Source organism: Pelodiscus sinensis, chromosome 2, assembly GCF_052426305.1.
Source record: "Pelodiscus sinensis isolate ZL-2025 chromosome 2, ASM5242630v1, whole genome shotgun sequence".
NCBI classification, from domain to species: domain Eukaryota; kingdom Metazoa; phylum Chordata; order Testudines; family Trionychidae; genus Pelodiscus; species Pelodiscus sinensis.
In genome coordinates this window covers 263,680,640-263,702,176 of record NC_143053.1, presented here as the reverse complement: position 1 = coordinate 263,702,176, position 21,537 = coordinate 263,680,640, and the positions used below count along the sequence as shown (strand labels likewise).

The following is a 21,537-nucleotide window of genomic DNA, read 5'->3' as shown; positions in this document are numbered from 1 at the left end:
TGGGGGGGGGGCTCTGAGCCACTGACCCAACCTGCAAACCCTGCAGTGATGGAAACCGCGCCAGGGTGCATGTTGGGAACTGCGGGAGCTGCCCGAATGCCCCGCGGTCCCTTGGTGCGGCCCCGGCTTGCTCCTTTCGCAGGCTGGGCAGAAACCTTCCTGGAAAATAAACCAGAGCTCAACAGGACGCAGCCCGGGGCTCCCACGCTGGCCTCCCCGTGCCGGGAGAGCGGGGGGCGGGCTGCTGGGAAACAGGCCAGGCCGGAGTCCAGGCTGGGCGGACGCGGTGCCCGGCCCTGCGGGTGCCACGTGACGGGGCCAGGCTGGGGGGACGCGGTGCCCGGCCCTGCGGGTGCCACGTGACGGGGCCAGGCTGGGGGGACGCGGTGCCCGGCCCTGCGGGTGCCACGTGACGGGGCCAGGCTGGGCGGACGCGGTGCCCGTCCCTGCGGGTGCCACGTGACGGGGCCAGGCTGGGGGGACGCGGTGCCCGGCCCTGCGGGTGCCACGTGACGGGGCCAGGCTGGGGGGACGCGGTGCCCGGCCCTGCGGGTGCCACGTGACGGGGCCAGGCTGGGGGGACGCGGTGCCCGGCCCTGCGGGTGCCACGTGACGGGGCCAGGCTGGGCGGACGCGGTGCCCGTCCCTGCGGGTGCCACGTGACGGGGCCAGGCTGGGGGGACGCGGTGCCCGGCCCTGCGGGTGCCACGTGACGGGGCCAGGCTGGGGGGACGCGGTGCCCGGCCCTGCGGGTGCCACGTGACGGGGCCAGGCTGGGGGGACGCGGTGCCCGGCCCTGCGGGTGCCACGTGACGGGGCCAGGCTGGGGGGACGCGGTGCCCGGCCCTGCGGGTGCCACGTGACGGGGCCAGGCTGGGCGGACGCGGTGCCCGGCCCTGCGGGTGCCACGTGACGGGGCCAGGCTGGGCGGACGCGGTGCCCGGCCCTGCGGGTGCCACGTGACGGGGCCAGGCTGGGCGGACGCGGTGCCCGTCCCTGCGGGTGCCACGTGACGGGGCCAGGCTGGGGGGACGCGGTGCCCGGCCCTGCGGGTGCCACGTGACGGGGCCAGGCTGGGCGGACGCGGTGCCCGGCCCTGCGGGTGCCACGTGACGGGGCCAGGCTGGGCGGACGCGGTGCCCGTCCCTGCGGGTGCCACGTGACGGGGCCAGGCTGGGCGGACGCGGTGCCCGGCCCTGCGGGTGCCACGTGACGGGGCCAGGCTGGGCGGACGCGGTGCCCGGCCCTGCGGGTGCCACGTGACGGGGCCAGGCTGGGCGGACGCGGTGCCCGTCCCTGCGGGTGCCACGTGACGGGGCCAGGCTGGGGGGACGCGGTGCCCGGCCCTGCGGGTGCCACGTGACGGGGCCAGGCTGGGCGGACGTGGTGCCCGGCCCTGCGGGTGCCACGTGACGGGGCCAGGCTGGGGGGACGCGGTGCCCGGCCCTGCGGGTGCCACGTGACGGGGCCAGGCTGGGCGGACGCGGTGCCCGGCCCTGCGGGTGCCACGTGACGGGGCCAGGCTGGGGGGACGCGGTGCCCGGCCCTGCGGGTGCCACGTGACGGGGCCAGGCTGGGGGGACGCGGTGCCCGGCCCTGCGGGTGCCACGTGACGGGGCCAGGCTGGGGCGATGCGGTGCCCGGCTCTGCGGGTGCCACGTGACGGGGCCAGGCTGGGGGGACGCGGTGCCCGGCCCTGCGGGTGCCACGTGACGGGGCCAGGCTGGGGGGACGCGGTGCCCGGCCCTGGGGGTGCCACGTGACGGGGCCAGGCTGGGGGGACGCGGTGCCCGGCCCTGCGGGTGCCACGTGACGGGGCCAGGCTGGGGGGACGCGGTGCCCGGCCCTGCGGGTGCCACGTGACGGGGCCAGGCTGGGGGGACGCGGTGCCCGGCCCTGCGGGTGCCACGTGACGGGGCCAGGCTGGGCGGACGCGGTGCCCGGCCCTGCGGGTGCCACGTGACGGGGCCAGGCTGGGCGGACGCGGTGCCCGGCCCTGCGGGTGCCACGTGACGGGGCCAGGCTGGGGGGATGCAGTGCCCGGCCCTGCGGGTGCCACGTGACCGGGCCAGGCTGGGCGGACGCGGTGCCCGGCCCTGCGGGTGCCACGTGACGGGGCCAGGCTGGGCGGACGCGGTGCCCGGCCCTGCGCGTGCCACGTGACGGGGCCAGGCTGGGCGGACGCGGTGCCCGGCCCTGCGCGTGCCACGTGACGGGGCCAGGCTGGGGGGACGCGGTGCCCAACGTGGTGGTGCCAGCGCCAGGCCGACACATCAGCACGTGCCCGGGGCGACGGATGCCGCTCAGTGAGGGGCAGGACTTTCCAGTGCCGCCGTGGCTGGCCGGATCAGCCGTCACACCCAGGTCATTTCCCGAGGAGGAGGGGGAGGGAGCAGGGTCTAATGGTTAGAGCAGGAAGGGCGTAGGGGGCACTGCTGGGTTCGGTCTGGGCTCGTGGCGAATGGGGGACACGCCAGCCATTCTGCAGGTAACTCTCTAGCCCTCGCCTGTACGGGTGACGCCACGGACTGTGGCCCCAGCGAGGCCTCCGGGGCGCGAGCCAATGGAGACAGAGTGTGGGGTTTGCAGCGGCCTTCCTGTGCCAGGCGTTGTCTGGCCAGAGCAGGGCCTGGCCGGAGCCAGGGGCCGGGCCTGGAGAAGCCAGCGGCATCCGTGCGCTGGGGAGGCCCAGGAACCAGGAGACGTGAGTGGAACAGGGAGTGGGAAGGCAGACGCCCTTTGCTTGGGGCTCGTGGGACTTCTCGGTGCTGAGCCCACGGAATGGAGCCCCTGGCGCCGCGGCTCCGTGGTTCAGTCCTGCTGCGGCGCCTCCGCAAGAGGAGGAACCGGGCGCTGCCCGCACCAGACCTCACCGCTCAGCCCACGAGCCGCGTGGCGAGTTGGCGCCTGCGAGCTTCCGTGTCCACGTGCCGCAGGCTGCTCAGCCAGCTCGCCAAGAGACACCGCCGGGCCCCTCCCAGCACCCTGCAGCCCCCTGCGCCAGCCCCCCGGCAGGGTTACAGCCCTGCAGGCCCCCCCGCAGGAATCCCTCCTTGGGCGCTCCCGGGGGCCCGCAGCGACACCTCCCTGTAGCCCCCTTCTGCCCTCCAAGTGCCCGAGTTGGGACAAGCCTTGACAGGGCTCAAGGGATGGGGTAGGGGGGGTCTAGCAAGTTAGAGCAGGGGGCTGGGAGCCAGGACCCCCGGGCTTTATACCGGCTCTGGGACAGGAATGGGCTGTAGCCCAGCAACTATGTCCCAGTAAGCGGGTGTGCGCCCCCTGCCTGTGACGCCAGCGACTGTGTTCGGGTGAGCAGGTGTGCGCCCCCTGCCTGTGACACCAGCGACTGTGTTCGGGTGAGCAGGTGTGCGCCCCCTGCCTGTGACACCAGCGACTGTGTTCGGGTGAGCAGGTGTGCGCCCCCTGCCTGTGACGCCAGTGACTGTGTCCCAGTAAGCAGGTGTGCGCCCCCTGCACTTGATGCCAGCGACTGTGTCCCAGTAACTGGGTGTGCGCCCCCTGCCTGTGATGCCAGCGACTGTGTCCGGGCGAGCAGGTGTGCACCTGCTGCCTATGACCCCAGCAACTGCGTCCTGATGAGTGGGTGTGCACTCCCTGCCCGCGACCCCAGCGACTGTCTCCCGGTGAGCGGGTGTGCGCGCCCTGTGCCTGTGACCCCAGCGACTGTCCCGGTAAGCGGGTGTGCACGCCGTGCCTGTGACCCCAGCGACTGTCTCCACGTGAGCGGGTGTGCGCGCCCGGTGCCTGTGACCCCAGCGACTGTCCCGGTGAGCGGGTGTGCAGGCCTCCTGTTGCCCGCGTCCCCAGGGACTCTGCTTCAGCAGCAAGTACCAGGAGAGTCCTGCTGGGGAGCTCCTGTGGGGCAGCCCCTTCTCCCGCAGTGCCAGGTCATGGGCCCCTGCCAGCGTCGGCCCCGCTCTGCGGGCTCCGTGTCCCCTGGGGGCTGCAGGGACCCGCTTCCTCGGGCGGAGCCAAAGAGCCTGCCCTGCCACCAGGCTGAAGGGCCGGGAGCCCTGCTCACCCCCCAGCTGGCAGGGCCGTCGTGCTGCACCGGGCAGGGCAGGAGCACGCTCAAGGTAACGGCCCAGTACCAGCGGCAGGGGCGTCCCAAACCGCCCACCTGGCTCTGCCCCCACTGCGCCCCCAGAGTGCCTGCTGTAGGAGGAGTGCTGCCCCCCAGCGCCCGCCCCACGGCACGCCCTCCTCCCTTCCCAGTGCTCCGGGGCCAGAGGCTGGGACGGGTCACAGCGCGCCCTCCCGCATGCACCCACCTGCTCCCCTCCTTCCCTGTGGTTGGGAGGGGGTGTGCGCACACGGGGCATGCTCATGAGGGGCGGGGCCTCAGCAGAAGGGGTGGGGCTGGAGGTGGGTGATTGGCCGGGCCAAGGAAGCCGAGTTCGACAGCGTCTCGTCCGGCAGGAAGCTGCTCGTGGGCAGCCGAGGCCGTGGGACCCTCCTGCACTTGTGGGCCTCACGCTCGCTGGCCGGCGCGGTGCAAGTCCACTAAGGGGGCGGGGCACCCCGGTGCCAGACGCCACGCGTGGCTAGGAGCGGTCGTACCACAGTCCGGCTGCTAGTACCCCGGCCCGGGCAGCAGGCGCCTGTTTCTGCAACTAGACTTCCCGGTGTTTTTTAAGGTGTTTAATACAATCATTGGTTACAGTCGCGCTAAGCAGGACCTGGGTCTCCCTGTGTACGCGGGGGCCCAGAAGGGAGCTGTTCGGATGCTGCTTCCCCTACAAGCGGGGGCTCTGGGGGACTGTCCCGGCAGCGCCTGTCTCCCCAGGGCGACGCTGGCGCGAGGACGGGCGTGTGGCGCAAAGCTCAGCGTGACGGGGCTGCTGCACGAGCCCGCAGAGCAGCGGGGAGGCGCGTGCGCGACCGGCCACGACAGCGTGATCAGGCCGTGGCAGGCGGCTGCGCCGGGAGGGGGCAGGCTGCCCCAAGCTGGAGCCAGGCGGGGCTCAGACCCCCTGGCCATCCCGGGCTTTCTCCTCGGCCGGCGGGAGGACGGAGTCAGGGGGCAGCAGTGGTTCCTTGTTCTCCCCGTCCTCGGTGGGCTCCTGCAAGCAGGGTGGGGGGGTCACAGCTGGGCGCTGCCAGGCCGGCTCCTGCCCCCCCCAACGGCTGCACGGCTGGCTCTGTGGGCGGAGGGGAGCATCCTGCCGTGGCCCCTTTGCCCGGGAGATGCCAGCGGAGGGGGGGCCGGAGCCAGCCCGGGGTGCTGAGAGGCTCCCTGCTCGCAGGCCCAGACAGCGCCCCCGGGGGCGGGGCAGACACACCGGGCTGGGGGTGGGGGGGAAGGGACCCCCAGCCTGGCCCCTTCATTATCGCCAGGTGCCCTCTGATGCCAACGGGACGGACGCCCCCACAAGGCTGCGCCAGCCAATCAGGCGGCTCCCTCTGCGCCGAGCAGGGTAGGTCGGGCTCCAGGGCAGCTCTCAGCAGGGGGCGCTGACGCCCCAATTCACGTGTGGGGCTGTGGGGGTCCCAGGATCTCCACACCAGCCAGAGGGGCCTGCTGGGCCATTCCCCTGCATACCCGTAGAGCGCTGGGGTCTCCCACCCTCCCCTCCCCCCACGCCCGCTCTGGGGCGGCCCCCTCACCTGCGGCCGGCAGCACAGGGCCCAGCAGCCGTACAGGAGGGAGTAGAGGCCGATGCAGAGGCCGGCGGCCATGGCCACAACCAGCAGCAGCCGCACACCCGCAAACAGGTGCTGGAACAGCAAGGGGACAGGTGGGAGCAGCTGGCACCGAGGGGTCCAAGCCCTGCACTCCCCCTCCCCCACCAGCCAAGGCCCGAGGGGCCCCCTGCTCCCCCGCCGGCCAGGGCCCAAGGGACCCCCCCGCTCCCCCGCCGGCCAGGGCCCAAGGGACCCCCCACTCCCCCGCCGGCCAGGGCCCAAGGGATCCCCCACTCCCCCGCCGGCCAGGGCCCCAGGGATCCCCCCGCTCCCCCGCCGGCCAGGGCCCGAGGGATCCCCCCGCTCCCCCGCCGGCCAGGGCCCGAGGGGCTCCCCGCTCCCCCGCCGGCCAGGGCCCAAGGGATCCCCCGCTCCCCCGCCGGCCAGGGCCCAAGGGACCCCCCGCTCCCCCGCCGGCCAGGGCCCAAGGGACACCCCGCTCCCCCGCCGGCCAGGGCCCAAGGGACACCCCGCTCCCCCGCCGGCCAGGGCCCAAGGGACGGCCTGGCTCCAGCCACGGGCCCCCCGGCGGGGGGGCTGCTGCAGCGGGGGGCTGGGGGCTGGCTTGCAGTCGCGGCGCAGGGCCCTGGGTTCGCGGGACCCTGCTGGGGAACCGGGGAGCTGGGAAGCGCAGCCGTGGCTAAGCCGCCCCCCCTCCGTGCAGAGCCTGCAGCCCTCGGCTCACCGCCAGCTTGCCCACTTCGTCCCTGCAGTTCCGCTCCCGCCAGGAGTCGTCGGAGCCCCAGCCCCTGCCGGAGGGCGAGGGCGAGGGCGAGGGCGAGCCGCACAGGTAGGAGAGGTAGTAGCTGCTGGAGGAGTACCAGGAGATGTTCCCCACTCCGATGACCACGGCCACCGTCGCCGCCACCGTGCTGGCCAGGCTCAGCAGGGAGGCCAGCCAGACCTGCCGGGCAGGGACACCCCAGTGAGACACAGGCCTCCCCACCCCGTCCATCCGCCCCCAGGGCCAGCGGGGAACCGCAGGAGGGGCCCAGCCGTGTGGAATACCTTTTGTTCCACGCGCCCAGGCGTGTGGCGCTGTGCACCCTTCCCCCGCCCTGGAGAAAATGGGCTTTATCCCAGCTGGGCGCTGGGGACCTCCAGCCTGCAAGCCCCTGCCCGCTGCCCCAGATCCTGGGGACACTCCCCCGGCAGCCCCTCCCAGGAGGCAGGTTCCCGTGGGTCAGGCAGCGAGCCCCCCACCCTGGTGTCGGGGCCAGGCTGTGCACTGCCCACACAGGGAAAGGGGGGTCTGGGAGGAGCCGGTGGCTGGGCCCCCACCCAGGGCGGTTCCCTCCCCCACTGGAGCCAGCAGCCCCTCCCTGCCCCCCACGCTCACCCAGCAGCAGGTGCCTCGCATCTCGCTCACAATGGAAACGGCTCCAGAGAGGACGAGCTGTGGAAGGGAAGGCAGGTGAGCGTGTGCGGCTGGTGTGGCCAGCCGCCAGCCCCGCCCACGGCCACAGGGGACAGCCGGGCGTGGCCAGCCGCCAGCCCCGCCCACAGGGGACAGCCGGGCGTGGCCAGCCGCCAGCCCCGCCCACGGCCACAGGGGACGCCGGGCGTGGCCAGCCGCCAGCCCCGCCCACGGCCACAGGGGACGCCGGGCGTGGCCAGCCGCCAGCCCCGCCCACGGCCACAGGGGACGCCATGCGGGCTGGGCGTGGCCAGCAGCCAGCCCCAACCCAGGCAAAGGCAGAGCCAGGCCTGGGCAGCGAGGTGCAGCTTGGGGCACCACAGAGAGCCCCCCCCCAGGCATTGGGGTGTAGCTTGGGGCTGAGGGGCTGCAGAAATCCCACCCGATGGGCTGCAAGTTTGCCAGGAGCGTTGCCAGGAACAGGCTGCCACCCCTGAGAAAACTGGCTTAGGAGTAATGCCCCAGTCGACGACACCAGGCAAAGTGCAGCACCTGACAGGGCAGCGTCCAAGCTGCTGGTGTCCGTGCACGTCCCACTCCCGTGTGCGAGGGCAGACGTGTAAACCCGCCCATGAACCCGGAGTCCCTAGGAAGGGCCACGGGGCTGCTTACGGGATTAATGGCCCGGTGCTCAAGGCAATCGTCTGAGAGTGGCCTTGTTTTCCCTGTAAATCTAAACGGTGGCTGGTCCTGCCAGATCATGTGACCAGGCCACCTGATGCTGGGCCCCATTTTGGATCTTGCACTTTTCCACGGGAAGTGAGCAAACTCTGAACGGAACAGAGCGAATTCCCGCCTCGGCAAAGGGGAGAAAGCACACAGCAGGGTGCGATGTAGAGGGCAGGCAGTACATTGTTGGGGCAGGTTGGGCATTCCGCGGTGGCTGTGTTTGGGCTGTGGGCGACCCCTACTGGCCTGTGTCTGGAAGCACTGTAGACAGTGACCCTACCCTACCCTACCTCAACAGTCCTACCTATTGAGGGCAGGGACTGAACAAAGGGAGTGAGCATTCGGGGGAAGGGTCAGTTTCGGCTGGGGGGGGGGGGAGGGAGACTAAGCAGAGGGTTGGGAGTCTAGAGGCCTAGGCCCCCCGCCCCAAGGGGTCTGGGGCATCCTGGCTCTGACTCCTGTAGCCACGTCCAGTCTGTGCTGGGCTGTACCTGGAGAAGCAATAAACCCCCCTGTTCTACCACTGGCGGAGTCTGTTCTTGCTGCTACGGGGCTGCAGGACTGGGGGGACCCCGACGTGTCATCACACGGGCCGTGGCCAGACCCACGAGATCCCCATTTCCCACCCGAGATGCCTGGGGAAACATCTGAGAGGCGAGGGGGGAGGCTGGTTAGCACGGCGCTTAGGGGACGATCGGCAGGAACCCGGCTCCGGGTCGCCTGGCGCGGTCCTTGTCCTAGTGACTCACTCGGATCCGTCTGTTTCCACTGGCAGCCGTGGAAATCCCACTGCTTGGACCGGCTCACACCACGTGGGTTTCTTACCAGGCCCAGTGTGAATACCTGGGACCTGGGCGGGGTCAGGGGAGCAGCCACGGCGCACCGCTCCTCTCACGGACAGAGGGGGGAGCGTCCCGGGGGCTAGCCCTCGGCGTAAACACAGCAAGTCGGGGGGTTGGGTTTTGGTGCCAGGGGGCCGTGCTCTGGGGGCTGCCACGGCCCGGTCGCTAAGCCGAGCGGGTTCCCTGCCGGTGCTGCTCTGCGGGGGGCTGTTACCCAACTGTGCCGTGGCTGGGGGAGACCAGCACTTCTGGGCCAGCAGGACAGGGAGGTGGGAGGGGAGCCCCGAGGCCAGGGAGAGGGGCTCAGTGGCTTGGCCAGCACCCCGGTGATTTCTGGGACAAGGCATCACGCCCCAGCGGGGCAGGGCCTGCGGCCGGGGGCGACTCACCAGCGCGCCGGTCCAGAACGGGGATCCCGACCAGACCTCCGTCGTGTACGGCGCAAAGCAGAGGAGGGCGCCGAACGCCCCGCACAGGATCCCGAGCAGGATCTGGCACGCCTGCAGGAGCAGCCCTGGGGCTCAGCTGATGGACACGGCGGCCTGCCCTGCCCCCGCCTCGCCCCCCGCCCGGAACAGACCCGCCCCGCCCCCCGCCTCGCCCCCCCCCGCCGGGAACAGACCCGCCCCGCCCCCTGCCTCGTCCCCCCGCCCGGAACAGACCCGCCCCCCGCCTCGCCCCCTGCCGGAAACAGACCCGCCCCCCGCCTCGCCCCCCGCCCGGAACAGACCCGCCTTGCCCCCCCGCCGGGAACAGACCCGCCCCGCCCCCATCCCCCGCCGGGAACAGACCCGCCCTGCCCCCACCTGGCCCCCCGCTGGGAACACACCACCCTCAATAGGTCCTTGTCCTTATCCCCTGCAGCATTCTGCCCCCTCCCCCCACCTCAGAGTGCTGGGAAGGTTTCCTGAATAGCTCCCCCTTTCTCCTCCCCCCCCCGCCCCCGTCACAGCTCCCTGTCTAGAGAGGAACCTGCCCTGGTTTCCTTCCCTCCCAGCTGGGGCTGCTGCTCTTTCCTAGACTCCCGGAGGTCCCATTCACCCGGCACCACGGGGCGAAAGCGGGACCCTGCGGGAGCCAGGCGCAGCGCCGGTCTGATTCCCATGTGATCTGAAAACAGCTGAAGTTTGAAACATGGCGCGGCCGACACAGCACGGCTCTCGACATAACGCGCCCTCCGAAACGCCCCTCGCTCCCTGTGCAACGCGGCTACAGGGCGTGGGAATCGCGCCCGTCGGCTCTCGACATAACGCGCCCCTCCGAAACGCCCCTTGCTCCCCGTGCAACGCGGCTACAGGGTGTGGGAATCGTGCCCGTCGGCTCTCGACATAACGCGCCCCTCGGAAACGCCCCTCGCTCCCCGCGCAACGTGGCTACAGGGCGCGGGAATCGTGCCCGTCGGCTCTCGACATAACGCGCCCCTCGGAAACGCCCCTCGCTCCCCGCGCAACGTGGCTACAGGGCGTGGGAATCGTGCCCGTCGGCTCTCGACATAACGCGCCCCTCCGAAACGCCCCTTGCTCCCCGTGCAACGCGGCTACAGGGCGTGGGAATCGCGCCCGTCGGCTCTCGACATAACGCGCCCCTCCGAAACGCCCCTTGCTCCCCGTGCAACGCGGCTACAGGGTGTGGGAATCGTGCCCGTCGGCTCTCGACATAACGCGCCCCTCGGAAACGCCCCTCGCTCCCCGCGCAACGTGGCTACAGGGCGCGGGAATCGTGCCCGTCGGCTCTCGACATAACGCGCCCCTCGGAAACGCCCCTCGCTCCCCGTGCAACGTGGCTACAGGGCGTGGGAATCGCGCCCGTCGGCTCTTGACATAACGCGCCCCTCCGAAACGCCCCTTGCTCCCCGTGCAACGCGGCTACAGGGCGTGGGAATCGCGCCCGTCGGCTCTCGACATAACGCGCCCCTCCGAAACGCCCCTCGCTCCCCGCGCAACGTGGCTACAGGGTGTGGGAATCGCGCCCGTCGGCTCTCGACATAACGCGCCCCTCCGAAACGCCCCTCGCTCCCCGCGCAACGTGGCTACAGGGCGCGGGAATCGTGCCCGTCGGCTCTCGACATAACGCGCCCCTCCGAAACGCCCCTCGCGGCTACAGGGCGTGGCAATCGCACCCGTCGGCTCTCGAAATAACGCGCCCCTCCGAAACGCCCCTCGCTCCCCGCGCAACGTGGCTACAGGGCGCGGGAATCGTGCCCGTCGGCTCTCGAAATAACGCGCCCCTCCGAAACGCCCCTCACGGCTACAGGGCGTGGCAATCGCACCCGTCGGCTCTCTACATAACGCGCCCCTCCGAAACGCCCCTCGCTCCCCGTGCAACGTGGCTACAGGGCGTGGGAATCGCGCCCGTCGGCTCTCTACATAACGCGCCCCTCCGAAACGCCCCTCGCTCCCCGCGCAACGTGGCTACAGGGCGTGGGAATCGCGCCCGTCGGCTCTTGACATAACGCGCCCCTCCGAAACGCCCCTTGCTCCCCGTGCAACGCGGCTACAGGGCGTGGGAATCGCGCCCGTCGGCTCTCGACATAACGCGCCCCTCCGAAACGCCCCTCGCTCCCCGCGCAACGTGGCTACAGGGTGTGGGAATCGCGCCCGTCGGCTCTCGACATAACGCGCCCCTCCGAAACACCCCTCGCTCCCCGCGCAACGTGGCTAGAGGGCGCGGGAATCGTGCCCGTCGGCTCTCGACATAACGCGCCCCTCCGAAACGCCCCTCGCGGCTACAGGGCGTGGCAATCGCACCCGTCGGCTCTCTACATAACGCGCCCCTCCGAAACGCCCCTCGCTCCCCGCGCAACGTGGCTACAGGGCGTGGGAATCGCACCCGTCGGCTCTCGAAATAACGCGCCCCTCCGAAACGCCCCTCACGGCTACAGGGCGTGGGAATCGCACCCGTCGGCTCTCGAAATAACGCACCCCTCCGAAACGCCCCTCACGGCTACAGGGCGTGGGAATCGCGCCCGTCGGCTTTCTACATAACGCGCCCCTCCGAAACGCCCCTCGCTCCCCGCGCAACGTGGCTACAGGGCGCGGGAATCGTGCCCGTCGGCTCTCGAAATAACGCGCCCCTCCGAAACGCCCCTCACGGCTACAGGGCGTGGCAATCGCACCCGTCGGCTCTCTACATAACGCGCCCCTCCGAAACGCCCCTCGCTCCCCGTGCAACGTGGCTACAGGGCGTGGGAATCGCGCCCGTCGGCTCTCTACATAACGCGCCCCTCCGAAACGCCCCTCGCTCCCCGCGCAACGTGGCTACAGGGCGTGGGAATCGCGCCCGTCGGCTCTCTACATAACGCGCCCCTCCGAAACGCCCCTTGCTCCCCGCGCAACGTGGCTACAGGGCGTGGGAATCGCGCCCGTCGGCTCTCGACATAACGCGCCCCTCCGAAACGCCCCTCGCTCGCCGCGCAACGCAGCTACAGGGCGTGGGAATCGCGCCCGTCGGCTCTCTACATAACGCACCCCTCCGAAACGCCCCTCGCTCCCCGCGCAACGTGGCTACAGGGCGTGGGAATCGCGCCCGTCGGCTCTTGACATAACGCGCCCCTCCGAAACGCCCCTCACGGCTACAGGGCATGGGAATCGCGCCCGTCAGCTCTCGACATAACGCGCCCCTCCGAAACGCCCCTCGCTCCCCGCGCAACGTGGCTACAGGGCGTGGGAATCGCACCCGTCGGCTCTCGACATAACGCGCCCCTCCGAAATGCCCTTCGCGGCTACAGGGCGTGGCAATCGCGCCCGTCGGCTCTCTACATAACGCGCCCCTCCGAAACGCCCCTCACGGCTACAGGGCGTGGGAATCGCGCCCGTCGGCTCTCTACATAACGCGCCCCTCCGAAACGCCCCTCACGGCTACAGGGCGTGGGAATCGCGCCCGTCGGCTCTCTACATAACGCGCCCCTCCGAAACGCCCTTCGCGGCTACAGGGCGTGGGAATCGCGCCCGTCGGCTCTCTACATAACGCGCCCCTCCGAAACGCCCCTCACGGCTACAGGGCGTGGGAATCGCGCCCGTCGGCTCTCTACATAACGCGCCCCTCCGAAACGCCCCTCACGGCTACAGGGCGTGGGAATCGCGCCCGTCGGCTCTCTACATAACGCGCCCCTCCGAAACGCCCCTCACGGCTACAGGGCGTGGGAATCGCGCCCGTCGGCTCTCACCCCCAGCACTTTCTGCTCCCCACGGCAGCAGCGCGCAGTCAGGCGCTTGGCAGGCCCCGGGCTGGCGCGGGCCCCAGACTGGACCCTCAGCTGCTGCAGGGCCCTGAGCAGGGAGCCCAGCGAGGATTCCTGCGTGACGCTGATGTTGATGACGGTCTGGTCCGAGCCCTCAGCGGAGACCTCCGTCCCGTTCACCTTCAGCACCGTGCCCGGCATCCTGCCCCCTCTGGCACAGGGAGGGGAGTGAGACACGGACCCGGAGCCTAGGCCCCCCCCCCGCCCGCCCCTTCGAGTGCAGCCCCCGCCCGCCCGCCTCCCGCCCCTTCGAGTGCAGCCCCCGCCCGCCCCCCTCCCGCCCCTTCGAGTGCAGCTCCCGCCCCTTCGAGTGCAGCCCCCGCCCGCCTCCCGCCCCCTCGAGTGCAGCCCCCGCCCGCCCGCCTCCCGCCCCTTCGTGTGCAGCCCCCGCCCGCCCGCCTCCCGCCTCCTGCCCCCAGGGGCTGCCCCCGGCCTGCTTGCTGCTTCCCCTGGACCTTGCAGTGCCGCAGCGGGGCCGGTATTCGCGCTTTGCTTTGTTCCGCTCTATGGGACTCCTGCTGTTCTGCGCTGCTCTGTAGAGAGGGGAGAGAGCGCGCCTCAGTTTCCCTGGGCACTGCACTGGGACCTGGCAGGGGAGGGATGGGGGGGGTGGCTCTCACGGAGGGGGGGCTGCCCAAAGCTGCCCCATATTAGCACGCCCGCAGCAATAGCGCAGCCTGACCTGAGCCTGGGGGGGGGCAAACAGGTGACCCCTTGCCGTGGAAACTGGACCAAGGAGGGGCAGGGCTGCCTGCAGACTGGGGGACAGTTGCCGGGGGGGGGGGGGCAGAGGCCGCAGGGAGGGGGCAGGGCGCTGGCGCTCGGGCCCCTTCCCCCGTGACGGGCCGTCCTGGCTTCACAAGTCTGAGCCAGGCTGCGTCCCTGGGACCCCAGAACCCTTCCCCCCCGCGGCTGTGGCTCCCCAACTCGGGACACCCGCCCAGTCCCAGACCCGCCCCGGGCAGGCTCCCTGCCCCACCCCCTGCAGGCCCGGACCCCGAGCCCCCTCCGGACACTGCTGAGCTCCGGGGCCTTTGCTTCCTGTCCCACCCCCGCACATGCCGGCAGGCCCTGGCACCGAGCCGTGGGGCCGGCCAGCAGGGCGCCGGCAGAGCCAGCCAAGGCATCTGGAGTCTGGCTCTGCCCTGGGACGCCCCTCTGCTCCCCGGAGGCCTCTTGCAGCATCCTGGGCAGCCCCGCTCCCCCTGCCCTGCCCCACCCCTCGCACCCCCCGCCCTGCCCCCCGCCCCGCTGCCGAACTCCCCCGCCGCTCCCCCTCGCACCCCCCGCCCTGCTGCCGAACTCCCCCGCCCCTCTCCTCGCACCCCCCGCCCTGCCCCCAGCCCCGCTGCCGAACTCCCCCGCCCCTCCCCTCGCACCCCCCGCCCTGCCCCCCGCCCCGCTGCCGAACTCCCCAGCCCCTCCCCTCGCACCCCCCGCCCTGCCCCCAGCCCCGCTCCCCCTGCCCTGCCCCGCCCCTCGCACCCCCCGCCCTGCCCCCCGCCCCGCTGCCGAACTCCCCCGCCCCACCCCTCGCACCCTCCGCCCTGCCCCCCGCCCCGCTGCCGAACTCCCCCGCCCCACCCCTCGCACCCCCCGCCCTGCCCCCCGCCCCGCTGCCGAACTCCCCCGCCCCTCCCCTCGCACCCCCCGCCCTGCCCCCCACCCCGCTGCCGAACTCCCCCGCCCCTCTCCTCGCACCCCCCGCCCTGCCCCCAGCCCCGCTCCCCCTGCCCTGCCCCGCCCCTCGCACCCCCCGCCCTGCCCCCCACCCCGCTGCCGAACTCCCCCGCCCCTCTCCTCGCACCCCCCGCCCTGCCCCCAGCCCCGCTCCCCCCGCCCTGCCCCCCGCCCCGCTGCCGAACTCCCCCGCCCCACCCCTCGCACCCCCCGCCCTGCCCCCCGCCCCGCTGCCGAACTCCCCCGCCCCACCCCTCGCACCCCCCGCCCTGCCCCCAGCCCCGCTCCCCCTGCCCTGCCCCGCCCCACCCCTCGCACCCCCCGCCCTGCCCCCAGCCCCACTGCCGAACTCCCCCCGCCCCTCCCCTCGCACCCCCCGCCCTGCCCCCAGCCCCACTCCCCCTGCCATGCCCCGCCCCACCCCTCGCACCCCCCGCCCTGCCCCCAGCCCTGCTCCCCCTACCCTGCCCCGCCCCACCCCTCGCACCCCCCGCCCTGCCCCCCGCCCCACTGCCGAACTCCCCCGCCCCACCCCTCGCACCCCCCGACCTGCCCCCATCCCCGCTGCCGAACTCCCCCGCCCCACCCCTCGCACCTCCCGCCCTGCCCCCCGCCCCGCTGCCGAACTCCCCCGCCCCACCCCTCGCACCCCCCGCCCTGCCCCCCGCCCCGCTGCCGAACTCCCCTCCCCACCCCTCGCACCCCCCGCCCTGCCCCCGCCCCGCTGCCGAACTCCCCCGCCCCACCCCTCGCACCCCCCGCCCTGCCCCCCGCCCCGCTGCCGAACTCCCCCGCCCCACCCGCCCTGCCCCCCGCCCCGCTGCCGAACTCCCCCGCCCCACCCGCCCTGCCCCCCGCCCCGCTGCCGAACTCCCCCGCCCCACCCGCCCTGCCCCCCGCCCCGCTGCCGAACTCCCCCGCCCCACCCGCCCTGCCCCCCGCCCCGCTGCCGAACTCCCCCGCCCCACCCCACCCCTCGCATCCCCCACCCTGCCCCCCGCTCCGCTCCCCCTGCCCTGCCCCGCCCCACCCCTCGCACCCCCCGACCTGCCCCCATCCCCGATGCCAAACTCCCCCGCCCCACCCCTCGCACCTCCCGCCCTGCCCCCAGCCCCGCTACCCCTGCCCTGCCCCACCCCTCGCACCCCCTGCCCTGCCCCACCCCTCGCACCCCCCGACCTGCCCCCATCCCCGCTGCCGAACTCCCCCGCCCCACCCCTCGCACTCCCCGCCCTGCCCCCCGCCCCACTGCCGAACTCCCCCCGCCCCACCCCTCGCACCCCCCGCCCTGCCCCCGCCCCACTGCCGAACTCCCCCGCCCCACTCCTCGCACCCCCCGCCCTGCCCCCTGCCCCCAGCCCCGCTCCCCCTGCCCTGCCCCGCCCCTCGCACCCCCCGCCCTGCCCCCGCCCCGCTGCCGAACTCCCCCGCCCCACCCCTCGCACCCCCCGCCCTGCCCCCAGCCCCGCTCCCCCTGCCCTGCCCCGCCCCACCCCTCGCCCTGCCCCCGCCGCCGAACTCCCCCGCCCCACCCCTCGCACCCCCCGCCCTGCCCCCATCCCCGATGCCGAACTCCCCCGCCCCACCCCTCGCACCCCCCGCCCTGCCCCAGCCCCGCTCCCCCTGCCCTGCCCCGCCCCTCGCACCCCCCGACCTGCCCCCATCCCCGCTGCCGAACTCCCCCGCCCCACCCCTCGCACCCCCCGCCCTGCCCCCGCCCCGCTGCCGAACTCCCCCGTCCCACCCCTCGCACCCCCCGCCCTGCCCCCCGCCCCGCTGCCGAACTCCCCCGCCCCACCCCTCGCACCCCCCGCCCCGCTGCCGAACTCCCCCGCCCCACCCCTCGCACCCCCCGCCCTGCCCCCTGCCCCGCTGCCGAACTCCCCCGCCCCACCCCTCACACCCCCCGCCCTGCCCCCCGCCCCGCTCCCCCTGCCCTGCCCCGCCCCACCCCTCGCACCCCCCGACCTGCCCCCATCCCCGATGCCGAACTCCCCCGCCCCACCCCTCGCACCCCCCGCCCTGCCCCCAGCCCCGCTCCCCCTGCCCTGCCCCGCCCCTCGCACCCCCCGACCTGCCCCCATCCCCGCTGCCGAACTCCCCGCCCCACACACCTCGCACCCCGTGCCCCACTGCTGAACACCCCCCCACACTCCTCGCACTCCCCCCGCCCTGCCCCACACCCCTTGCACCCCCCGCCCCACTGCTGAACTCCCCCCCATACCCCTTGCACCCCCCGACCCGCTGCCCAACTCCCCCGCACACCCCTCGCACCCCCCACCCTGCCCCCGCCCCACACCCCTCGCACCCCCCGCCCTGCCCCCGCCCCACACCCCTCGCACCCCCCGCCCCGCTGCCGAACTCCCCCCACACGCCTCGCACCGCCCCCGCCCCACACCTCTCACCCCCCCACCCCACTGCCGAACTCCCCCCCGCACCCCCGCCCTGCCCTGCCCCGCTGCTGAACTCCCCTGCCCCGCACCCCTTGCAGGGGTTCCCGGGGGGGGCACTTGCAGGGGGCCCAGGCGGGGGGGCTTGCAGGGAGGCCGGGGGGGCACTTGCAGGAGTTACCCGGGGGGCTTGTGGGGGAGGGGCCCAGGCGGGGGGGGACTTGCAGGGGGGCGGGGGGGACTTGGGAGTTCCCGGGGAGGCTTGCAGGGGGCCCAGGCGGGGGGGGGACTTGCAGGAGTTCCCGGGGGGGGCCCAGGCGGGGGGGCTTGCAGGGAGGCCGGGAGGGCACTTGCAGGAGTTACCCGGGGGGGGGGGTTTCGGGGGGCCCGGGCGGGGGGGGGACTTGCAGGGGGGCGGGGGGGACTTATAGGAGTTCCGGGGGGGGCTTGCAGGGGTCCCGGGGGACTTGCAGGAGTTCCGGGGGGCTTGCAAGGGGCTCCGGGGGGGACCAGGCGGGGGGGCACTTGCAGGAGTTCCCGGGGGGGCTTGCAGGGGGTCCCGGGGGGCTTGCAGGGGGCCCAGAGGGGCGGGGGGGCCCGAAGCCAGACCTGGTCCCGCCCGACGCCGCTCCCAGGCCCGCAGCGACACGTCCCGTCCCGGCCTTGAGCTGCGCAGGAAACGGGCTCGGGGCGGGGCGAGCGGGGGCGGGGGCGGGGCGGGGGCGGAGCCGGGGGGGGGGGGGATAGAGCAGGTTCGAGTCGGCGCTGGAGCAAACTCGGGGGGGGGGGGGGGGCTGGGAAACTCCCCAGGCCCGGGAGGGGCGAACCCGCCACCCCCGGGGGGGAGGCAGCAGCCGCGGGGGGGGGGGGGCTTTTCCTTTCTTAAGGCTCCGTGGTTACAATGTAGCCGGGCGGCGGCCCCGCGCATGCTCAGTGGGGCCCCGGGGGCAGGGGCTCGCAGGAGCGGAACACGCGTGGGGGCGCCGCCGGCCGCACGGTCCCACGGGGGAGCAGCTGCCCCAGCTGGGGCGGGGGGGGGGGAGGCGAGGCAGGGCGGGGCGGGGAACACGAGACCGGCCGGACTCGCCCAGTAGCCTGTCTGCCGACAGTGGCCAGCACCAGGTGCCCCAGAGAGGGTGGAGCGAAGACAATGATCAAGCGATTTGTCTCCTGCCATCCCTCACCAGCCTCTGACAAACAGAGGCCAAGGACACCATTTTATCCCCTGGCTAATAGCCTTTTATGGACCTAACCTCCATGAAATTATCTAGCTTCTCTTTAAACTCTATTATAGTCCTAGCCTTCACAGCCTCCTCTGGCGAGGAGTTCCACAGGTTGACTACACGCTGTGTGAAGAGGAACTTTTGCTTATTAGTTTTAAACCTGCTCCCCGTTAATTTCATTTGGTGTCCTCTAGTCCTTCTATTATGGGAAGTAATGAAGAACTTTTCTTTATCAGCCCTCTCCACACCACTCATGATTTTATAGACCTCTATCATATCCATCCTCAGTCGCCTCTTTTCCAAACTGAAAAGTCCCAGTCGCTTTAACCTCTCCTCATATGGGACCCGTTCCAAACCCCGAATCATTTTAGTTGCCCTTTTCTGAACCCTTTCCAAGGCCAAAATATCTTTTTTGAGGTGAGGAGACCACATCTGTACACAGTATTCCAGATGTGGGTGTTCCAGTTTTATACAGGGGCAGTTGGTAAACTACACAAGCCATTGACACTACAGGCAGTCCCCGAGTTACGCAGATCCAACTTATGTCGGATCCGCAGTTACGAATGGGGCTTTTCTCGCTCCGGAGGATGGGAGCGGCGGGACGCCCAGATGCGCTGCAGTCCGCTGCCCCCATCCTCTGGGGCGAGAAAAGCTGCTCCCCGTCTCCCTGGTCTGCAGGGAGACGGGGAGCAAAGCCTCGGAGCACACCTGCAGCAGGACAGCCCGGGCGCGCTTGGGCTGTCCCACTGCGGGCGTGCTCCAAGGCTTTACTCCCCGTCTCCCTGGTCTGACCAGCAGACCAGGGAGATGGGGAGCAAAGCCTCGGAGCACGCCAGCGGTGGGACAGCCGCGGCGCGCCTGGACTGTCCCACTGGTCCTGCCTTGAGGGCAGGGGGCTGGACTCGATGACCTCTCGAGGTCCCTTCCAGTCCTATTATTCTATGATTCTATGATTCTATTCTATGATTCTATGAAAACAACTGATTGGCAACTATTTCCAAGATATTTAAGTTTTTACATTTTACGTCTATGTATATTGTGTAGATAGTAGAGTTTTAATCATAAATTGTAAACCGAGGTCTTTTCATGTGTTTATGGTTGCTTTACATGATAATATTTCACCTGTCCTGTTTATGTAACACTTTAAAAATCAGCAAAAGGGTTATATAAATAAAATTTATTATGAAACAAAAGGCAAAAAACTATTATGTACATAGTTTAGTCCTATTCAGTGTCTACTCGGCGCTTCTTGGCTTGTCTCTTGTATTCATTAAATGGAGCATCTCTTGTCACTGTCCAGCAATAGTCTGCAAGCATTGATGGGCTCCATTTGCCCTGATAGTGTTTCTCCATTGTTGCAATGTCCTGGTGAAATCGCTCGCCGTGCTCGTCGTTCACTGCTCTGCAGTTCGGTGGAAAAAAATCTAGATGAGAGTGCAAAAAATGTATCTTTAGTGACATGTTGCAACCAAGGCTTTTGTATGACTTGAGGAGGTTTTCCACCAACAACCTGTAGTTGTCTGCCTTGTTGTTTCCGAGAAAATTTATTGCCACTAACTGGAAGGCTTTCCGTGCCGTCTTTTCCTTGCCACGCAGTGCATGGTCAAATGCATCATCTCGAAGAAGTTCACGAATCTGAGGACCAACAAAGACACCTTCCTTTATCTTAGCTTCACTTAACCTGCTGCTTGTGTTTTGTCCATGGCCTTGACAAAGTTCTTCATCAGACCCAGCTTGATGTGTAAGGGTGATAACAAAATCTTCCTTGATTCAACAAGTGGTGGATGCTGAACACTTTTCCTCCCAGGCTCCAATGACTGTCGGAGTGGCCAATCTATCTTGAGGTAGTGGGAATCTCTTACACGACTATCCCATTCTCAGAGAAAACAGCAGTACTTTGTGTATCCAGTCTGCAGACCAAGCAAGAGAGCAACAACCTTCAAATCACCACAAAGCTGCCACTGATGTTGGTCATAGTTTATGCACCTCAAAAGTTGTTTCATGTTGTCATAGGTTTCCCTCATCTGGACTGCATGACCAACTGGAATTGATGGCAAAACATTGCCATTATGCAGCAAAACAGCTTTAAGACTCATCTTCGATGACTCAATGAACAGTCTCCACTCATCTGGATCGTGAACGATGTTGAGGGCTGCCATCACACCATCGATGTTGTTGCAGGCTACAAGATCACCTTCCATGAAGAAGAATGGGACACGATCCTTCTGACAGTCATGGAACATGGAAACCCCAACATCACCTGCCAGGAGATTCCACTGCTGTAGTCTGGAGCCCAACAGCTCTGCCTACTCTTGGGTAGTTCCAAATCCCTGACAAGGTCATTCAGTTCACCTTGTGTTATGAGGTGTGGTTCAGAAGGGGAGGATGGGAGAAAATGTGGGTCCTGTGACATTGATGGTTCAGGACCAGAAGTTTCATCCTCTTCCTCGTCTGACTCAAGTGAGAATGATTCTGGTGCATCAGGAACCGGCAGTCCTTCTCCATGGGGTACTGGGCGTACAGCTGATGGAATGTTTGGATAATGCACAGTCCACTTTTTCTTCTTCGACACACCTTTCCCAACTGGAGGCACCATGCAGAAGTAACAATTGCTGGTATGATCTGTTGGCTCTCTCCAAATCATTGGCACTGCAAAAGGCAGAGATTTCCTTTTCCTGTTCAACCACTGGCGAAGATTTGTTGCACAAGTGCTGCAGCATATGTGTGGGGCCCACCTCTTGTCCTGATCTCCAATTTTGCAGCCAAAATCAAGGTGATAGGCTTTCTTAACCATAGTGGTTATACTGCGCTTTTGTGATGCAAAAGTCACTTTACCACAAACATAGCAGAAGTTATCTGCACTGTTCACACAAGTACGAGGCATCTCTGCTCACTTTGGCTAAACAGAAATGTGTCCCTTGGCAAAAATCAAACATTGACAAATGAGAGAGCACGACACTGTGTGATTTCTAGAGCTGATATAGGGCAATTTGTTCAGCAGAGGGATGTGAGCTTTGTTATGATTGCATCATCCATGCCTTCTAAGAATAACATGATGCAATTCATATCATGTATGACGCAATACCAGCTTCAGATTGCATCATTCATTGTTTTACCTAAAAAGCAAGTACTGTCCAAACCCAGTCACAGATTTATTCATAGATCCAGTCAAAGATGTATTTTAGTCATTTCTGGTTTAAATTGAGATCCCTTCCCTTTATAACGCACTTATCCTCCGCCATTCGCAAGTCAAGGGTCGTATATACTGACCTAATAGCATATCTTGAAAACTAGAGCCAATCAACAATTTTAAGCATCATTTTTGTTCTCAGTGACCCAGAATGAGTAAAGTTTGGCTACATTTATTTCA

General features: G+C 69.2%; 1 protein-coding gene across 1 annotated transcript; it reads right to left on the bottom strand.

Moving 5' to 3' along the window:
- Nucleotides 1-4,647: 4,647 nt before the first annotated feature.
- Nucleotides 4,648-17,682, bottom strand: LOC142823893 (transmembrane protein 176B-like). The gene is made up of 8 exons (XM_075915636.2): nt 17,554-17,682; nt 13,330-13,407; nt 12,800-13,025; nt 9,024-9,134; nt 7,046-7,102; nt 6,392-6,610; nt 5,629-5,739; nt 4,648-5,084 (listed from the first exon to the last, which is right to left on the bottom strand). The coding sequence occupies exons 3-8, from the start codon at nt 13,013-13,015 to the stop codon at nt 4,986-4,988; spliced, it is 813 nt and encodes a 270-aa protein (XP_075771751.2). The 5' UTR covers nt 13,016-13,025; nt 13,330-13,407; nt 17,554-17,682; the 3' UTR covers nt 4,648-4,985.
- Between the last annotated feature and the right edge of the window lie 3,855 nt (nt 17,683-21,537).

Bases quoted from the DNA above. Each gene is read 5' to 3' on its own strand.
- LOC142823893 (XM_075915636.2), bottom strand. From the start codon at position 13,015: ATGCCGGGCACGGTGCTGAAGGTGAACGGGACGGAGGTCTCCGCTGAG. The intron at 6,611-7,045 runs GTGAGCGTGGGG...CCTGCCCGGCAG, and splicing joins TGCGAGGCACCTGCTGCTGG to GTCTGGCTGGCCTCCCTGCT. The intron at 5,740-6,391 runs GTGAGCCGAGGG...TTGCTGTTCCAG, and splicing joins ACGAAGTGGGCAAGCTGGCG to CACCTGTTTGCGGGTGTGCG.